Below are 20289 nucleotides of genomic sequence, written 5' to 3' on the forward strand. Positions count from 1 at the left end.
CCCCCGGAATGACGTCAGGTGCTTAGTAAACCCATAGAGAGGCCAGATCACCTTGGTAACTCCTCCCTCCGGTCACCGGAAGCAGGAAGTCGGAGTGTGTTTGTCAATAACCAGACGGGAGGCGGCGGATCGCAGGAAAATCTGGGGTGAAGCAAGATGGCCGTGCTATGGGGTAGCCTGATTGCGCGCCTTTTTTTCGTCGGCTTGCTGGGGAATGTTAGGGTGAGCTCTTCTGACACGTTCGACACCGTCTTGGGTGATACGAGTTCTTGCCACAAGACCTGCAAGATGACGTATGCCTTGCACACCTATCCTAAGGTAGGTCCGGCCTTGCAGCTTCCGGGGGCGTTTGTATTTTAATCGTATGCATGAAAAAAAAAAAAGGCAATTGCAGAGGTGGTGAATACACTTTCTTGCGCTCTTGATACTAAGATGCATATGGCTTCAGCCTTACGACATGTTTTATGGTGTAGAATTCTAGTAAGAGAGAGATGTGAGTTGGTAGCGGGTCAGTCTTCTTACAGGACTATATCCGGTGTCCAAAGGAAAAGGCAGAGCTTGCGTGTTCAAAACACCTCAAACAGGTTTTTATTCGAAGTCGAATTTCAGAGACGGAGTAAACGGTTCAGCCCCCTGACACGTTCGTGTTTCACTGAGACGGTGCTGCATGTGTCGGCAAACAATCACGATATCGGGGATTCTGTATACAGGGTGATGCGCTGTCTTTGAAATTTGACTTTGAATAAATATCTTTTTGAAGTGTTTTGAGCAATCAAGCTCTGCCTTTTCGTTTGGACACCGGATATGGTCCTGCCCCACATAGCTCTCTCTTTTGACATATTTGCTGTGTGGCTGACTTAGAATTATAGTAACAAATGTCCAAACGGGGAGGTAAAATAATACTTACCAGTTTCTGGTATCCGGTACTGTATTGGTGGGTAATACATTTTACAGATTAAAACCCAGATTGTGCATCAGTACCGTTTTTACTTTATGTAATGTTGAATTATATTTTCTTGTTTTTTATGCACATTTTTTTTCTCTAAATTAGTCTATTTTACAAAATGCTATAGCTCCCCCAGTGTGACCTTGCTTGAGATTTCATTGTGTCCAAATATATTAAACGTATATTGTAAACTGCTATGAGCAGTGACATTTCTCAACGGTGGCTTCTTAGTTCAAATTTACAGCTCATGTTTGCCCGACACTGACAGTGTTTCAACGTTTGGCGTCTGCTTCAGGGGCTGGAGAGCTGGATACAAATAAACATAGTCAATGCCTTCTGCCAAACACCAAAAAAAGATAATTTTATGCGACTGACTTAATCTCTGCTTTATCTTCCTCTTGACCACCGCTGTTGTGTCGAACTAGTTAGAATCCCTTTTGGTATTTAAATGATTCCTGACCAGTCACATTCTTTCCCGGAACCAGGACATGTGCTGTGTTTTTTTTGGGGGGGGTTTAACACTTTTATTACCATATTTTTACAAAGTTACCCCAAGATTGCATCTCTCTGGATTTGCGATTGAATGTGCCATCTTTGTTCATTTTTTATTTTATTATTATTCTATTTTTGTATTTATTTTTTCTCTTTTTTAATTGGGTTTTTTTATTTTTTTTTTTAATGTATTATGAGTTTCTCGTATTTTTTGTTTGTCTATTTTTTATATATATTTTTAACCAAATTCAAAAGGCACTAGATCAGTGGAATCTCTATGGAGACTTTGAATGCCTATAATTGAAATTCTAAAATGAATTTCTTGCAGGTCCCAGTTCTTAGACATCACTATGTAACAAGTGGTTCTCTTTCACGTCTTTTCTCATTATTCCTGAAACTTTACAGGTCCATTTAATCAAAGATGTTATTTATGGTTCCCTTTCATGTCCGTTCTGACGTTCACTGCAGCTTGCAGGTTTGCTCTTCATTGTATGGTGTATCGGGTACAGTTCTCTTTCTGGTCTTTTTCTGCTGCTACCCGAATAAGTGCCATATGTGCGGACTTTACCTACTTCTCAATCTCTTAATATTATCTCCTGTGAACTCCATTTGTTACCAACTTCACATTTTTATTGGCTACAGTACTAAATAAAGATAACATTTAATGAATGTTAATTGTCAGAAACAATGCATAAGGGATTGGTCCGGATTGATAGTTTTCACCCTAAGGGGGAGGCTCTAAAAGTAATCTTACTAAGGAGGAACACTAGGCTTTACGGGCAGATCAGTCTCTTATAAAATCGGCAGGCAAAGGAGGTTCAGTAGTGGTCCAAGATATTGAAGATTTATGTTTAGAGGCAAAATGCCAGTTTCGAGATGACACATTTTATTTGAAATTATCCACTGACCCTATACAGCAGATTAAATAGACTCCTTAGTAGATCAGCCTTGACAGCGGGCTGGATCACCGTAAAAGAAAGTATTTTTTAAAAGCACCACATTCAGTGTGCCCAGCTTTTTATCTTGTATCAAAGATGCATAAGTCCCACCAGGATGCCCCATTGTATCCTCTAAAGGATCACTGTTAGAACCTCTTTCACAGTTTGTGGATAAGTTTTTGAGGAAATACATTCCACAGATACCATCATATATATATATATACGTGAAATTTTATAAAACAAGAAAGAATTCAAATTACATAAATTACATAATTATATAAATTACATAAATTACAAATTACATAAAGCAAATTCGGTACTGATGCACAATCTGAGTTATAACCTGTAAAACAGTTATTACCCACCAATACGGTACCAGACACCAGAAATTGGTAACTATTATTTTACCTCCATGTTTGGTCATTTGTTGTTAGTTATAGGGGAATTTATAAAAGAGGCATTGGTTTATTATAGAATTATAGTAGCCATATTGCTCCTGGAGAGATCCTGAATTATTTGTAGCTTGTGTAAATAAAGATAAGATCCTCAACTAAGACCTAAAAGAACTTGAACATGAACTTGCTACCTGACCAGGTGGTCAGAGTCCTGTCCAACAATGCGACGACGGTGGCCTACATCATCTGTAGGGCGGAGCGGCATCTTGCCCTCCTTGTGGCTTCCCACATCGCCGGAACAGTCAGCGTACAAGCGGATTTTCTGGGATCAGTACCTCTTCCCTTCGGAGGGCCGCCACCTCGACCACCATTACTTTTGCTAGTAAACTGTCACTTATTTACAACAGCCACAATACCTGAATACTGGAGTGGCCAATGGGATGGCAGTTTTTAAAAAGGACTCCAGGGATGATCTGAAAACTTATAGACTGGTGAGCCTGATGTCTGTGCTGGGCAAAATGGTAGAAGCTATTCTTAAAAATAAAGGGGTAGATTTTAAAACCCCTGGCGCGCGTAAATCCCGGGGTTTACGCACGCCGGGCCTATTTTCAAATGGGCCCGGCCACGCATGTAAACCCCGGGGTGCCTGTAAGTGCCAGGGCTTTAAAAGGGGATGGTCCGCGGGGCTAGAGGCGCCCGGTACAGCGGCCATTTGCTGCTGGGCCAGGGGGTGCTGGCGCACGCAACTTGCTCCTGCTCCTTTGCAGGAGCAAAAGGTAAAATAAAACAAATTAGAGGTAGCTGGGATAGGGGAAGGGGGAGGGCAGGTTAGGGGGTTGGGAAGTTCCCTCCCAGTCCGCTCCTTAATTGGAGGAAACTGGGGAAGACCCCGATATGTCACCGCAAGTATTTGCAAAATTAAACACCCCCCCCTTGCGTGTGCCAACCTGGAATTTTATAACATGCACGTGCCAGCGCGCGCATGTTATAAAACCTGGCATCCATGTATGAGCACCGAGTAGCATGCGCACATGGACGTGCACACGCATTCTTTTAAAATCTACCTCTTAGTGTGATTTTTATATTCTGCCTTTTGTGACTGGTCAGCCACTTCAGAACAGACTACAATCAGGTTCAAAGGTACAGAGGACTCGCAGTCTAAGGTTGTACCTTGGCAAAGGGATCCTGTGAGCCTCACCTCTCAATGTGGCTGAGAGTCGACCCGTTCCACCTGTATCGGGTTAACTGTGTGCTGTCGTTCCTTTGACCTCCTAGGATGAGGAGCTATATGCCTGCCAGAGGGGATGCAGACTGTTTTCAATTTGTCAGTTTGTGAATGACGGAGTCGATTTGAATCGAACTAAAGTGGAATGCGAATCTGGTAAGAGTTATATAGGTCTTCTGAGGTTTAGGAGTTGTCACTGGGGAATTCTTAGCGCTTAAATTATGATATCTGAGTTATCAGCATTGCCCTTTTTATTGGTTTGGGGGAATTTTAATTTCCCTTTTACCATCTGGTAAGAGCAACAGCATGGTAGCCAAAGAAAACTGGCAATGCCAGCCGCTCGGACCCTCTGCTGGGTGCTGATTCTTTCCCAAATCACCATTTTCAATTGTTTTTGGGGTTTATCATTTTATACGATATAAAATAATTTATTGACCCTCTTAATTCTGCCCAATAACCTGTGAAAATTGTCAGCCCTCAGAATATTCTAGAGTTTGAAACAACCAATGTCTAATTTTATGCTGCAGAGCTCTTATGGGGGCCTATAGTAAAGAGCACGCACACTGGGTGAGTTTGAAGGAGCTGCGCTGTGCTCAGTTTGTGCTTAATATATGTATGGAGACCCCTTTGCTTTCCCAGAACACTTTCATTATTCCTGATCCCTAAACCTTGCCGTTGGGTGGCCTCCTGGGCACAGACTCAAAGGAAGAGGAAAACACTCAGGTACAAGTATGGAACAAACAGCAAAAAGAAACAAACTGTGTTTTTAAGGGGTGACCCTTGTTCATGGTTGTGTTGAGAATTGTTATGTAAATGAACCTTGAAATCACTTGTATGAGGATGCTGTGATGTTTGGAAATCGTGCTTGTTTTAAAAATTAATCCCCCCTACCTTTTATTTTTTTGACATGCCTAGAATCGATTCTAATGTTGTTGCAACGATTGGAACTGGGCTTTTGATGCCACTGCGGGAATGCAGCACCCTATAGGGAACTGGGTTGTTGTTGCACAGCATGAATTTCATGCCTACAAGAATGTTAAAATCCAAGTTCCTACTATCATGGTACTTCTTGCCACAATCACAGCCTTGTAAGATGGTTACAATGCTCAGTTCATTTAATAAAAAAAAGAAAAGCCTGTGATAACATGACCCAAGAGGTCCTTATTCAGCTGTGGAGACTCTGGCTAATTCATACCAGACAGGATCTGAGCCTGATTTTTGCCAGTTTCCTATCTCTGGGTTCATTGAAACGCTGTACGGGGATTCCAGCTCAGGCCCACTCTCTTCTTATGTCTCCGTGACATTGGAATGCAGAGAAATGCAGTGTGTCGTCTGAAATGCTCGCCTCCCAAGAACAGGACAGCCACAGAGTCCGAATGGAAGGCACTGCAGCATTTTATTTAATGCCACATTTGCTACACTCGTGGTACCTCTCGGCTGCAGCATTTCTCTGCATTCCAATGCAGGCCAGAGAGAAGGAGGTGGTGGGAAAGATGAGCAAATATAGAAAAATAGGAAAAATTAGTGAAAACAGTAAACGAGCAAAAAAAAGAGGAGGAAAGACTCCATCCCACCCTGCCCAATTTTTTTTTTTTTTTTGCTCTTTTACTGTTTTCACTAATTTCTTTTTCTTTTTTAAAGAAGACCCTTTTGCAGAATTTACTGTGGATCTCCGTGGAGCTAGCAACAATTTTTGTAAACTTTTTTTTTGCCAGGATCATTTGCAAAAAATCTGACATTCTTACCAACAAAAATTAGAGATTTTAATCTTTCTTTAAGCAGACATACTTTAGTAATTGTAGATCCATAAAACACAAATGCATTTGCAGAAGCCCAGGTAAGGCTGAAGCCTGGAAGAATTGTGTTTAAACAAAGGCAGAATTAAAAAAAAAATAAAATACAGTGCTAAATTCATGTGTGACACAGTTCCATGTGTACCAATTGTTCCAGTCTGAGCCTCCAGCTTCCATTAACCTGTACAACAATTAATGAAACCGTGCTCCTCGTATACCAGATCCTGAGGAAGATAGCCGGTTCTTAGCGCATTTAATACTTTGAAAACCATTCTGGTTGAAAAAATAAATCATTTTTTGTTCTTGCAGCTTGCAGTGAAGCCTATGCCCAAGCTGATGAACAATATGCTTGCAATCTTGGGTGCCAGAATCAGTTACCAGTTGCTGAAATGAGACAAGAACAGGTAAAGTATGAGAGAGATACCCCTTTCATCTGTCTCCTCCTGGCTTGTTCCTTCCTGTTACCCTGCTGCCGTTTTCTCGTCTACCCAAAGTAAAAGAAAAATACTGCGCAAACTGGGTGGGCCGATAGGATCCTTATCTGCCGTCATCTACTCTCTTGCTGTCTTATTTTAAAGTTGAATTTATTTAAGGTGTACGGGTATATAAATTAATGTAAAGGATGATATAGTTTGGTTATTGGGATAAGCACTGACCACTGATCTGTACACTGCCAGCTCCAGGGCCTCATGCCTAAAGTTCATCCTCTCTTCCCTCTGACTCTGGTGAGATCAATGTGGAGTGGCATGATGGATTCGGCACAGAGCTTCATAACATCTTCATGGACCTTCTATCTCCAAGCAGATGATGGCAAAATAGTCATATTTCAGGTGTGTAATCTTTCAGTGCTGCCTTTAACTCAAGTGGAAAGAAAAGAATGCACACGTACTTTCTTTCCTTGTTGACAGTGTAGCATCCTGTTGAAAACTCCTGTCCTATACGTTAGTCCTAGGTGAATTCTGCATCAAAAAAATATAAAAATTCTGCACACTTTGTCAAAATAATACAATATAATCACTGTCTTTGAGTGATAATTTAAACTGCAGTACAGTAAAAGATTCTCACTCAAAGTTTTTGCTGAATTCCCCCCAGGAGTCTCGTAATAGTGCACCATAATTAGGGCCTCTGGTGTTCAGGGATCTTTAGTTAAGTAATCCTTGGAGCAGAGAGTAGCTCTGAGCTGCAGCCAGGGTCGCCTCCTTGTCGCTGCATGCTTATGGCAGCACAGTGATTCCTATATTTAATGGTACAAATGTCAGCAGTTGCAAGAAGCCTGTGCTGCTGCAGGACCTCGCATGCACCACATTCCTCGAGGTGTCAAAACCCCAAAAGCCCTAATAAGGCGGCAGACCATTTCCTCCACTACCACAGCTCATCCCCACTACATGCACTCACTTTCTTTCTCCTCCCCCCTCTCTCTCTCTCTGCCCTCAGCTCATCCCCACTACATGCACTCACTTTCTCTCTCTCTCTCTCTCTCTCTCTCTCTTGCTCGCTGTCTCTGCCCTCAGCTCATCCCCACTACATGCACTCGCTTTCTCTCTCTCTCGCTCGCTGTCTCTGACCTCAGCTCATACCCATCCCATGCTCTGTCCATACCTTCGGTTTGTTCTCCCACTTCCACTTGCTTGCTACCTCTTTCTGCACTTTCACTTCTGCCTGCCACCCCCAGTCAGTCTTCAAGCAGTCTCTCTACCACTCTTTCACTCCCCCTATTCCAAAATGTGCTCCTGGCATCACCCTGGGTGAGTTTGAGCTGCATGGTGCCTGAACTCTTGTGCGGTTCTCTTAAGAGCATGAAACTGAGACTAGCACAGAAGTTTGGGCACTGCATGGATCAAACTTGCTGAGAGCTGTTTGGTGCTGGAAAGGTGAGAGGGATTTTAGGGGGATTGACATTCGGGTGGGGATGGCAGGGGGGATGGCTGGAGAGAGAGAGTATGGACGAGGAGCTTAGTGGCTCCCTTTGCGCTGTTTTCTGTTGCATTGATCCATGTGGCCACCAAAATCTAGGAATTCTGTGCCAATTCTGTCTTGCACAAGGGCACAGAATTTCCTTGGGAGTAAACCATGATCTGTGTTAGTGCATGTTCATGCACAGACATGCTCACAATTAATATTGTCAATATAAATGTATCAGTAAAATAACAAAGTGGAAGAAAACAATGGGGAAAATGTTGCTAAGCATTGTGATGGCCAGTATTCAGTTTTAGCCCTTTAATTCAAGCACTAATACTGTGCTGCCTTGATTTCCATAGAATTCAGGAGTCCCGCCTACCAAGGTACATTAGATAGTTGGCAAGGTTTGTTGTGACACCAGAATATGGATTTATTTACATTGCAAATAGTGTTTTTAAGTGGAACTGTTGAGCAATGTTTTAATTAGAAACCATTTGGAAAGAGCTTCAGTTTGCAGGGTGAGCCTTCAGCAGTATAGAACTGCGCCAGTCGGGATATGGGATGGAGACCCTAATACCTGAGGATTTACAACTGCAAATGCAGTTCCTTAAGGGAGAGATTATGTAAGAGATGAAATTTCCAGGTTTTACCTCTCGCATAACCGTATCCCATATCAAGTTAAGCCTGGTAGGCAGCAGTGTCAGGTGGGATTGATCCCTGCAGGTGCCAAGCACAGAACAAGGTAACTGCACCTTCAGCAGGAGAGAATTTACAGGGACCTGGAGTGTTCTGGAACGCGACCCAGAATGCTGTAGGGCAGGCTCTGGTTCCCTGTCACTCGTATTCCGGCCTTTCTGGGTTCCTTTCTCTTTTGTTTATGTTCAAATTGTGTTTATTGAAAAAATATGCTGTACACACAGTTTGAATGCAATTGTTCCTTTTGCATGTAATGCATAGGACACACATCTCACCATAAATAAATAGATTTAACCTTTATAACAGTCCCCCAAATTCCCATCCGGGCCCCCAAGAACTAGCAGAGCAACGTCAGGCAGAATTCAACAATTATTAGTAGCTATTAAGAATCATCCTAGGGGCCCTGAGTGGCAAAGACGAAAGGTAGAGCATCCATATGTCCAAAGTCTGTTTTCTCTTATTTGGAGACACAATTTTACTGGAAAGTTGTTCCATGATCAGCAAATTCCTTTTTTTGTTTAAAACATTAATAGGGTTTCCACATGACTGAAGACAGAGACTGTAAAAGTTATTTCTCTCTTTTTGGAGGACACCTGACAGGGTTACTGCAGTCCTGGATTTACCTCTTGGCATGCATAGATGTTTATTTGTTGCTTTTCTTAGGGATGACAATAGGGAAATCGGAACTAGAAGTCCCTTGCATGCCATTGGGGAAATCCAGGGCTGGATCAAGCATGCTGGGCAAAGCCTTTTTATCAGCGTTTTAAAGAGCAGAATGAAGCTGGAGCTGAAATGTTTAGGTTGATAATTTAGTATCTCCTTCTCCCAAAATAGAACAAGCTAGAATTTCATGCAGAATCTTTGGTTGTTGAGTTGTTGTTGGTTTTTTTTTTTTTGTTTAGTACTTTTCACTGATTGCATGTAAAGATAATAACAGAGAATTGTTTGCTTGGTCTCTGCAGTCAAAGCCTCAGGTTGAATACATTTCCCAGCTGCCACATGAAGCTTCAGATCTGAGCGGAGCATCCATAGATAAAATGGCCTGTAAGTGTATTTGGCTTTCAGTTTTAAAAATTAATTTCTTACAAGCCTGGACGTCAAACCATAATGTTTTGTGATCCATGAAACCAAATAATTAGTTTAGATGGTTAGGGCTGGTGGGATGAAAGGTTTTGTCCCCTTTTGTGTTTCCTGGGAAACCTGCTTAGAAGACAGTTTTTTGCCCGGGGCAGTTTGGCAAGTATTCACATTTAAATCCCTTCCTGTTTCACATTACAGCAGACCTGATGCCACCTGGCTCTAACGTGGAGAGATCCTGCAGCCACGGAGCGCTGGGCTATGAGGAGGAGGAAGGAGACAGCATTTTAAAATGTCTCTCTCTGTAGGTATTGATTTCGTAAACCCCCCAAAAGCTTGATAAAGTAGAAGAACAATATTGATTTAGTTTTACATTTTTGGAAGATCACCCCTATCTTGTTAGTGTATTGTAATAGTGAAAACTGGAGGCTAGAAAGAAGTCTGCCAATGTACAGGATGGAAATTGGCGACTGTTCTGGACTTGTGCGAGTGCTGGGAAGGGATGCAGTGAGTATGTGTGGGGGGTTGTTTTGGTATTTACCTCCATTTTAGTCTGTTTGAGACTTTTGAGAACCTGAGAGTTTGGGGAGTCCGGGGTTTTTGGTTTACTGCTTTTAACATGATGTAAATTTAAGGTCCATCTATCTGTGATGGCTGGCAGCAGGAGTTTTGGGTCTGAGAATGAGGCCTTCTCCTGGTTTTGAGAGGGAAGTGACCTCCTGTCGTTCGGCATGCCTATAGCAGCTGTAAGCAGTAGTAATGGCTAGATCCAGCTCGGCTCTCTTACTTCCTTTATTTGTTCTTCTTCCTAGATCTCCTTCCTTTTTTGTCCTAATTTAATTTCTTGTTTTCACGCGTGCTGGGAATAAAACATACACTTTTACTGTAGCTCTGCTATTTTTTTGTTTTTTAAAACTGTCCATGTCTCTTCTTTTTGCTGTTTGCTCCATCCATAGTTTATGTATACCAGTGTGATGTCTACATAAGGTTCCGATGAGGGTAAGAACTGCGGTTTTCAGCAACATTAAATTATCATCTCCCAAGGAATAAAATAGAAATCTGAATGAAAAACTTGGATTTGAATGGGGCTGGGAATTTTATTGTTTTTTGACCTGGCAGCTTACTTCTGGACTTTTGGACTTCCAGCCTCTGTTCATGCTCAGCTACCTAAGAACGTATTCCCTTAGTCCTCAACCTGGAAGTTAAACTATAATGTTTGTTGTGATACTCTTGATCCTTCTGGAACCCATGCAATCATGGGCCCTAGGTCTGGTCACTAGGTGTCACTGTTGTACAGTGACTTGGGCTCCCACCCTCTGAGGGAGTGAGTGCTACTTCCACAGCCCTGTCAGTTCTGGAAGTCAAACCCAGGTCCCTTCATATGGCAGCGTGCGACACTGTCACTGAGGCCCCAGGTTTGTCCCCGGTAATACTGTTTTAACTGCTAACTGAGCTATCTAAAAAGTTTCTGAAAGTTGCTGTTACTGTTGTTGTTAATGTTGAGTGACCTTCTGAAATAGAGTAGAAAATGTTGTAAAGTGAAAGATAACGATGCCCTTCCACGCAATACATACCTTGTTCCTTGCGTTCCTTACTGGAATACAGCTTGCTCTGCAGGGAGGAGCAGATTCACACACAATCAGGCCGATGCAATACAGAGTACTGGCTGAACACGCGATTGGACGTGCGTTCTGGATGCAGGTCCATAACCCCTGATGCAAAACGGGGGTTTAGTGCATCCAACCGAGCACGTAGATAATAGTCTCATCAACATGTATTTGCATGTGATGAGCGCTATTAGCTATTTCCCCCGATCCAAAAAATTAAAGCCTGAGCAAGCGTTACTTCTGAGGAGCCCAAAAAGTTTACAGAAAAGCAGAAAATGCCACTTTTCTGTCGTTCCTTCAACTTAATATTGTGGCGATATTAAGTCGGAGGAACCAAAAAAGGAAAAACCTTAAAAAAAAAAAAAAAAAGTGTGCCGGCGATCATGCTAGGAAAAGGGCCGCTCCATTAACGAGCGTGCATTTTCCTAACCTTTGGCCGAGCACAGGTTAGGGAAACGAGCACTCGTAAAATTGAGCGTCGGTTTTCCTAACCTGCTGACAGCCACCTCTCCTGGGCGCCCGCTGCCGAGGGGGCACTAGGGGTGCACTCTTTCCCCTAGCATCTCCATTTTACCGTGGCAGCCCATTTAAATATTACAGCAGGCGCCCCAGGGAGGGGCATCGGCGTGTGTTTAGTGAGAGCGGGGACTCAGCCATGAGCGTCTGTTTTCCGCGTGCCGGTTATTGCATTGACCTGATTAGCTAGGAAACGGTAGTGGGGCTGAATAGGGAGGCAGGATTCCACTCCATACGTCATACTTCATTTAGAAATGAGAAGATGTCAGTCTAATCTTGGCTGTACCGTCTGTTCCCATTATCTTGCGCTTGGCGCACCCTGTTGCCCAGATATCAGAAAGAAAGATTTTAGACTTTGAATTCATCTCGCAAGCATTCGGTACTCATTTCTGTGATAACCTGGAGCTGCCTGGCAGTAGATCGGCTGCGGCTTTGTAACTGGTGAGCTTTCTGGCTCAGTACATTTTTGCTAACACACCTGCTTTTACAGACCTTGGGCATTTTTTGGCTGCTCGGATAAACCAGCTGTAAATATTCTGTAACTTGCAGGCTGAGGGAGAAAACTGGAATCTTAGTGGTGTAATTTTGATACTGACTGCAAGCTGCTTTTGAAAGGGAGACTCCCTTTTAAAATTCAGGCCGGTGGGGAAGCGTGGGCGCGTTTGAAGCGGCTTCAGAGAACACGTATCGGGTATGTGCTGGGATTTGGAAATGTAATAACCCTGCCACCTTGTACCCACACCGGGAGACGGAGGGGACAATTGTCAAAGAAGTGTATTTGGATGTGGGTACACTTGGTGTGAAAGTTACCTTCCCTGTGTTTTTTGATATTTTTGTGTAATGGAAACCCCATAAAGAATAAAGCTGCTGCAGCCTGAGCTTCCAGCAGCGCACAGGTCACTGCTTCAGCTGCCACGTGCAGCATGGCAGATCTGGGGTGGGTTGGCTGGTGTTTTTTGTTGTTTGGTTTGTTTTTTAAATCAAGTTGTCTTTTTAGCTGTGGTCTTTTTGTTTCCGTATGGCTGGTCACAAATCAGTGAGTGTGCAAACTCTCTCTCTGCCTTCAAAATGGCAGCATGGAGCATAAAGAAGCACTGCAGAACTACATGGTGTGTATTTGGCTCAAGGCGAGTTACATTCAGGTACTGTAGGTGTTGATACTGAAAGCAAAAACTAGGGAACAGGAGAGAAGGGACATGCAAACAATAGAAAAAATGTAACTCGTGCACATTTGAATTGTCCTTCTCTGCTTTGGAAGTTTACTTGGCAGGCTTTGCTCGCACTTTTTTTTTTTTTTTTCCCAGTCTGCCTTTTTCCTATTCTCCTCCTTTTGTGCTTTCAGCTGAATTGGAACCAGCCTCATTGGGGCCTTCATAGGCAATTCCCTGGGGGGGGGGGGGGGGCAGTGATCAGACTCCATTTTTATATCCCTTCCCATCTTACTCAGCCCAGCCATCGTATCAGTAGCCCTTTTGGCCCTAGGGCTGCAGGCTGTGGCTTTCTCTGGAATCCCAATAACGTTGTCCCTGATTCTGGTCCTCATTAGATGTAGCTGTGGAGTCATGGCTGAGACTCCCTGACCCAGGTCCCTCCACATGGCAGCACACGGCAGTGCCACGGAACCACCAGGCCGACCCACCTTTGCCCACTCTGACCTGCTGCCACTGTTGATAGTGAAGTGTTATAAATTTAGCATAAACATTCCCAGATTATAAAGTCAGTTTCCATTGTTGGCAGTACAGGGTATTGATTGGACCTCATAGCTGAGAATTTGAGGATTCTGACTCCTTTTCCATATCCACCGCTCAGTGGATGACTTAATTACGTCACTTAACCTACCTGAGCTAAAAGTTAGTATTGCAAAGCCAGTGTTTGAATTGTCTTGCCCAGCCTCTCTCATGCAGATGACATCCTGTTATGGATCTCCTCCCCGTGTATTGTAACTTACAGCTGTGATTGCTCATTTACAGGACCTTCAGGAACTCTGGCTGGATCATGGCCGTGACAATGTGCCTCTCAGTAGTGGTGGTACTCTGGATTTGCTGCGCTACTGTTGCTACTGCGGTAGATCAGTATATTCCAGGAGAGGTAACGTTGATGAACCTTTCTTTCATTCTCTACTGAATAATTGGGGCACTTGCTGTTCTGAAGTATTGTTGCAGCGGCATTGGGATATTTTGAGTTTAAATTTTGATGGCCCAAGTACAGAGCACAGGGACTCATTGTAACAGCAGCCTAGTTGTCCGGGTGAGAAATGTCGTCAAAAATTATTTTTTGCTTACCTGTTTACCTAAAATATGATACATTTTGGTGCTTCTAGTGTCAGAGATCTTGTTCTTTGGCTGCTCTGCTGAAAATGAAAAAGGTCTAGAAAAGTTCTCCCAGCGAGACAAGACTTTAGCTTGTCTCGCTGGGAGACAAGCTAAAGTCTTCACTCTTGAAGGAATGAACTCTTGAGTTGTAGTTTTCTCTTCTCTTTACAAGATCACATCTTCCTGAGCGACCCTATACAAGTAGCTGGAGTCTCTTCATCCTTTAAGAGTATACATTCCGTGCTTCTCAGTTTCTGCCCTGGCGTTTTGATCGCATGAATGCTGATAATTGGCACAGTATTGTCATTCCTTTGTTGGCAACACTAACTGCCTTGCAGTTTGAATAAGATTGTATTCCACATCCAAACTGAATACTTACAAAAGTTTATTTTAGATGGTCTATGAGTGATTTATACAGTTCTTATAGAAAGTAATTCTTGAATTATGAGGTGTGTTATTTTATTATTTTGGGGTTTGATGTTTTGTGTGATGTATGTATTATGATTTATATGCTGTACATCCCCTAGAGCATCTGCGGTGATGTAAGCGGGCTAGAATATAGATTGCCCCTGTTATCCCTGGTGCACAGGGAGAGCTGTGGGCCTTGGCTAGCTAGTGCTGAAATTTCAGCCCCCACCCTGAGGACCCTTCCACGTGAGCAGCCATAAATTCTCAATACCCCGATCTAGATTGTTCTAAAAATTGCCCTGCAGATGTCTAAGCTGTGTGTGTGTCCTTATGAGACAGTAACAAACAAACTGCTTTAACTATTGCAGAAGCTGAGCATCTATGGAGACCTGGAGTACACGAATGAAAAAAAACTGAACAGATACCCGCCCGGTGCTGTGCTGCTTGTGCAAAGCAAAGAAGAGAGCGAGGAAGCAGGGCCTTTACCTGCAAAAGTTAATCTTGCTCAGTCAGCAATTTAAGGAGCATCTCTAGAAAAGGAAACTTTAAAAAGAGACTAAATTCTAACATCAATTTCTATCAATTCCTGGTGTGGTGTTTGGCAGTTTTCTTCATCTCTGGTAATATTGGGATATGGAGCTTAAGAATTGGCTAGAAACAGAATTTGCAGTTAATAAAGCTACCAAATTGATGAAGATCGCTGTTGTTTTTTTTGTCGCAGAATTTTGTTTCCTGTGGCAGGTAAGCAGAATGGGACATTTCAGGTTCAGGTTGTTGAGGCACAAGTAAGTGTGCTTTTTTTTTTTTTTTTTTTTGTAGTTTTGCTTTCCCGCCCTTCTGTAAGCCTGCCTTCCTTTCAGGGTTACCAGGTTAGACAGCAACAGAGAGAGAGACTGTGGCAGGGCATAACATTCAGAGGAGAGACGCATTGCAGCTGCTCAGTTAATGTTTCCATGTTTGATCGTTTTTAGAGGAGAATGAGTATAGAAAATAAATAACTGCTGTTTCTTTCATGTATCCAGTCTGAAAGGCATTTGGGGTGCAGGGTATAAGCTGGCAAAATCGGATGTATAGGAAGTTAAAATCTCTCCAGATTTCTGGGCAGTCCGTTTTTTGGTCTATATTGTAAATGCTAATTAACCTTTGAGCATCCAACTCGATGGGACGCAGCCATGAGCTTTCAATTTGTAACTCCCTGAGTTAAATCCCTGCCTCCCCCCAATCCTTTTGTGCATCAGTCCTCCACTGGGACTCTTTCCAGAAGCCTTCAACCATGGGCCACTGGGTAGCACTGACCGTGGCTGGGATGGGCTTCCCTCCCTCAGCCAAAGGCTGCCAGTGCTGCCTCGGGTATTCCGCATGGCACTGAGCCCTAAAATGAATCTTTTTGGCTGTTTTAAGAATGTTACATCTGTTTTTACATATTGACACTTATAAATTCTGGGCTGAAACTGAATATGTGATTTTTTTTTAGAATTTGGGGTCTCTTTCACTAAAGCTCTTCACCCAGTCTGTCTATGGGCAACAGACCTTGATGAATCAGGCCCTTAAATTATAAGTAAAGTTTTCTATTTGATGAAAGAGAAGAGAATTACTATACATGAAACCGTTTAGACAAACTTAAATATTAAGACAATTACATGATTTAATGCTAAGAGATCTCTCTGGTAGCTTTTCCTTTGATTTTATATTTCCATTTATGTACAGTTAACTGTCACTAAATTAGAGTATAATACTTCTTATTTTAAAGTACTGATCTGGTGCATACAATGTTTCTTTGTTTACAGCACACCCAGTGACCATAAGAATTGTAATTTGTAATACTGCTGTACCCTCCAGTTTCAGTAATGGCAGCTCCTCCATGAACTCAGTGCATTACTGTATAATTTGTATATTGAAAGGTTTATCCCAAACTTGAATTTGCTGATTCATTAACATTGCAAGTGTTTCACCATTTCCTCCCATGGAAATATGTAAATGTCAGAACATTGTATGACCTTGCTGAGATTCTAATAAATGTGCAGTTGTAGCTACTTTATTCTGCATTCTTAATGTCAGTGATTTTAAATTTCTGTAAATTTGCAGAAAAATAGATTTTTCCTTGTCATTTTTAAGATCAGGTTTGTTTGTTTTTTTAAATCATATTTCTGGTATATGGCAGAAGCTTTACACACTTCAAATGGAACAAAATATTTAAGAGAAAACAAAAAGCTATACCAAATATTCATATCTCTCTCAGTATGTGAGACTGAAAGTAAAAATAGCAGTTTGGGAAGCAAGAGATCAACCCAGCAGCAAAAAGAGAAAAGAACCACCAAAAATCATGAAAACACCCTTTCAGCCCTTCAAAATCTTTTTCCAAAAAGTGTAAAAACCATCTAAGCTAAATCCTCTATTTATAGAATAACAGCATTTGAATCAATCTTGACGCACTGGGCCATAGGCATATTCTCTCCTCTGAACCTCCTCCCCAGGGAGCTTATTGTGGAACCACTGGAAGTGCTCTCTGGTCAATGTACTTTGCAGGTGGCTAGGAGCACCGCCAGGGAGGCATCAGGGCTTCTGTTAGCATCTGGCAAGCTTCAGACTATGCAGAGGGAAAATAAAGGGTGGAAAGGTTTTCAGAAAATTTGGTGCCAGGCAAAAAAAAAAAAGATTTTATAGCTCTGCTTTTGTTTTTAATTTTTTTAACTTTATTTGACCTCCCCTTCTAGTCTTTCCCCATGCCTTATTTTGGAATTAGCTCCCTTCCGGATTGCAGTACCAGCAGAGCTTATACATTGTGTCTTTTTGGGCCCAGCAGTTTCCTCCTGCTCCTTTGCGCTTCCAGCTGAATCGAAAATGGCCTCTGTTGGGCCACGAACCTGTCCAGCCATTGCAGTAAACGTCATTGGGGCCCCTCCCAGAAACACATGAATGTGGACCCAGAGTCTGGTCCTTGGGTTTCCCACCCTCCCGGAGGCTGTAAAGCCCTGGTTTGTTTGGGGTTTTTTCATTGCTTACATTCCCTGATGATTTCAGCAGAGTTTTTGGCTTTTTCTTAGCAGTTCTAGAGGCCTGGTACTGTTTCCCTGCACATTTTCAAAGGGAAGAGATAGTTGCTTCAGATAGCAACAAAATCATGTATTGCCATTGTTGAGGATGAGTGGCTGAAGATGGCCAATATTTGCATGACTCTTTTTTTTTTTTTGTTAAGAAGCCGTTGTACACTAGCTTCCATGCATTTCTTGACAGAATAAGACCTTCATCCAATGGCAAGATCACCAAGATGATTGGAAAACTTGTTTCACTGCAGCCTTCATCCACCTTCATAGCTATTGAAATCCAGATTGGCCACTCTTCTATGGAGGATTTGTAGCCCAATGGCTGGGGGCTGTGCAGGTTTTTGTTGGATTTTTTTTTTTCTATTATGTTGTACTTGTCCTATGAAAGCATCTTCAAAGGACATCTGTATTTTTTTTTTTTCCAGGAGATAAAAGCATTGCCTTCTGCTGTTCCCACCCCATCATGGTACTTCCTTAGATTTCACAACTAACCTTCACATAAACTTGTTCCACTCTCCCCCCACCAGTGAGTGTGCTGGCAATACAGCTCTAGCCGAGCCTATATTTTGTATAATGAATTCATAGTACTGGAACCTTTCAGTTCAGTGCTGTTGCTTCACGCATTGTCCCTCACTACAGAAGTAACGTGGAAGGGAGGGTTTCTGGGGGAAGAGTCTGCTTTCACGTATGTCATTAAATTGGAACTTGTGAAGCTCTCTGACTATGTTAAAAGCCTGCCCTGACCCAACATTAAGTTCAAAGCTTGAATAAAGTTTAATAGTTTTGTCTGTACTAAAGTGTGTCATACTTTGAATCTCCTGGTGCTTCTACCTGTTCTGGTGTCAGTGTTGATATTGAAAACCGGTTTTGAAAATAATTGCCCGTGTGCTGATTAGAAATATTGAAGTTGATATTCAGCACTACTTAGCCAGATAAGTTCCAACTTATCCGGCTCAGCGGTAGCATCTGATTATCTGCCTGTGTTCAGCAGCTGCCACTTAACTGGACAATTATTTATCAGGCTGAATAGCTAGCTGGCTAAGTGGTGGGCAGGACAGGAGCATAACTGGGAGGAGCTACTTATCTGGCTAACTTGGATAAATAACGATATTTAGATTTATCTGGCTAAGCTAGCTGGGTAAGTTAGACTTGCTACTGAGTAGATCTAAAGTTAGCTGGATAAACTCATCTGGCCTATTCAAATGATATTTGGTATATTCAGCAGCACATCTTGTAGAAATGTATGGTGCTGTAAGAGTCCATATTGCTTTTCCATGTAGTGCAGAGCCTGGCCAGCTTTGCAACACTGGGCAGGGAAGAGACTGAGCATTGAAATAAAAATAAAACAACATATGGGAATCCAAGGTCATTTGGAAGACATAAGTACACTGGGATAACAGCCTGAATAAAAATGAATAAATAGTTATCCGAGGTTTGAGCCTCTTAAAAGAAAGTAAAGTTAAAAGCTTTGGCATTTTCCAGAAACTGAAACATTAACAGCAAAGCAAAAGGGAGCTATAACAGACTGGTTCACGCTGGATAACAGGGAATGTAGCAAAAAGCTACAGTGAGAGATTTGTGCGTTAGAAATCACGTATGCCTGTTTACTTCAGAGTATAAAGGCTTGATGTTGAAAAATTAGGATTGGAATACTGCTCTGGTCCCCTCAGCAAATTGCTGAAGGTTAGACCAGTATCCCCAGGGAGAAAGACAGGCTTGCTGTAAACCTTTTTTTTTTAATCTTTTTTTTAATACTCTTTTATATACTGCTTACTAATTGGAACCTGTTTGCTTGCTGTCTACCAAATAAATTTATCTAAATTGCTTTAATTGCCTCTGAGTAGATCTTTCTGTACATTAAGTTCAGGTAAGTACATTAAAAAACTTTAGTATATCCAGGGACAAGCACCTCTTGAGGTTTAGCCTGGAGCAGCCTTTCTGATAAAACATATGAGAAGGGGGCTAAACAAACTGTGCCACTGAATATCCCAGCTAACTTCCCTAGCCAGCTAGGTTTTCAGTATCTTCCTCATTGTTTGTTTGGTGTTGATAAACTGGCTTGGAGAAAGCCTTCATAAGGGGAGGGATATGACACCTTTAAATCTGGTTATTTTCACTACATGTTTTATCAAATGATGAGAGAACTTTTTTTTAATTCTGGCACTACAGTTTACCTAAAGCACAGACTGCTAAATCTTCTGTGCTAAATATAATTTAGATTGGGGGGTGAGTCTTCCAAGAGAGGGCACTGTCTTCCCAATCAAGGAAGAAAAAGAATTGGCTCTGCCATGGGGTGTCTGTGACCACAAGCTCAGGAGGAAGGAAGCTTCCAGAACATCACGATAGCATTGTAAGCAGGCCCTAGCTTAGCCATCTGTTTCTTTCAGTGGGCCAGGGATGGCAGCTGCTTCGGCGGTGGCAGGCTCAATGGGAAATCGCTTACTTTGTAGTAGAGCTAGACATAGTGGGCAGCCTTCCCACAGCCCAGGAAACCTGCCATACTCTGACCTCAGCCCAGGAGGAGTCCTTGCTGCATTTTCAAGGCGACCTAAGGAAAACCTTGAGTTCCTGTCAAAGGCAAGAGACCTCCGAGCTAGAAAGAATTTATGCTTGGAAATATCTGGTAAGACAGACAATTTAACTCCAGAAATAACTTCTTTCTATGACAAGAAAAAGTCTTAAGTAATAAACCTCTTTCGAAGTGTAAAACAAAAGACACCAAGACTGTTGCAGAAGTATCTTCAGCTTCCATTGCAATTTATAAGAGTTGAGAAATGTCTAAACTGTTCAAATGCAACTACTTAGCAGATTGTACTTCTCCCACATCTTCCGAAATCTTCCTCTGAGCCAAATCTTAAATGTTTGCAATTGACAGCATTGCTTCAACAAAATATTCCAGAACATCTCCTTATCAAAACATTTACAACCATCATTCTCCAGG

At 42.3% G+C, this 20289-nt stretch overlaps 1 protein-coding gene across 1 annotated transcript; it reads left to right on the forward strand.

The window, feature by feature from the left end:
- Positions 1-62: 62 nt before the first annotated feature.
- On the forward strand, positions 63-16342 carry TMEM59 (transmembrane protein 59). Its single transcript, XM_029617530.1, has 8 exons — positions 63-318; positions 4047-4152; positions 6099-6193; positions 6467-6619; positions 9347-9428; positions 9663-9765; positions 13555-13672; positions 14673-16342. The coding sequence occupies exons 1-8, from the start codon at positions 157-159 to the stop codon at positions 14823-14825; spliced, it is 972 nt and encodes a 323-aa protein (XP_029473390.1). The 5' UTR covers positions 63-156; the 3' UTR covers positions 14826-16342.
- The last annotated feature ends 3947 nt before the right edge of the window (positions 16343-20289 follow it).

Source organism: Rhinatrema bivittatum, chromosome 10 (genome assembly GCF_901001135.1).
Source record: "Rhinatrema bivittatum chromosome 10, aRhiBiv1.1, whole genome shotgun sequence".
Lineage (NCBI taxonomy): Eukaryota > Metazoa > Chordata > Amphibia > Gymnophiona > Rhinatrematidae > Rhinatrema > Rhinatrema bivittatum.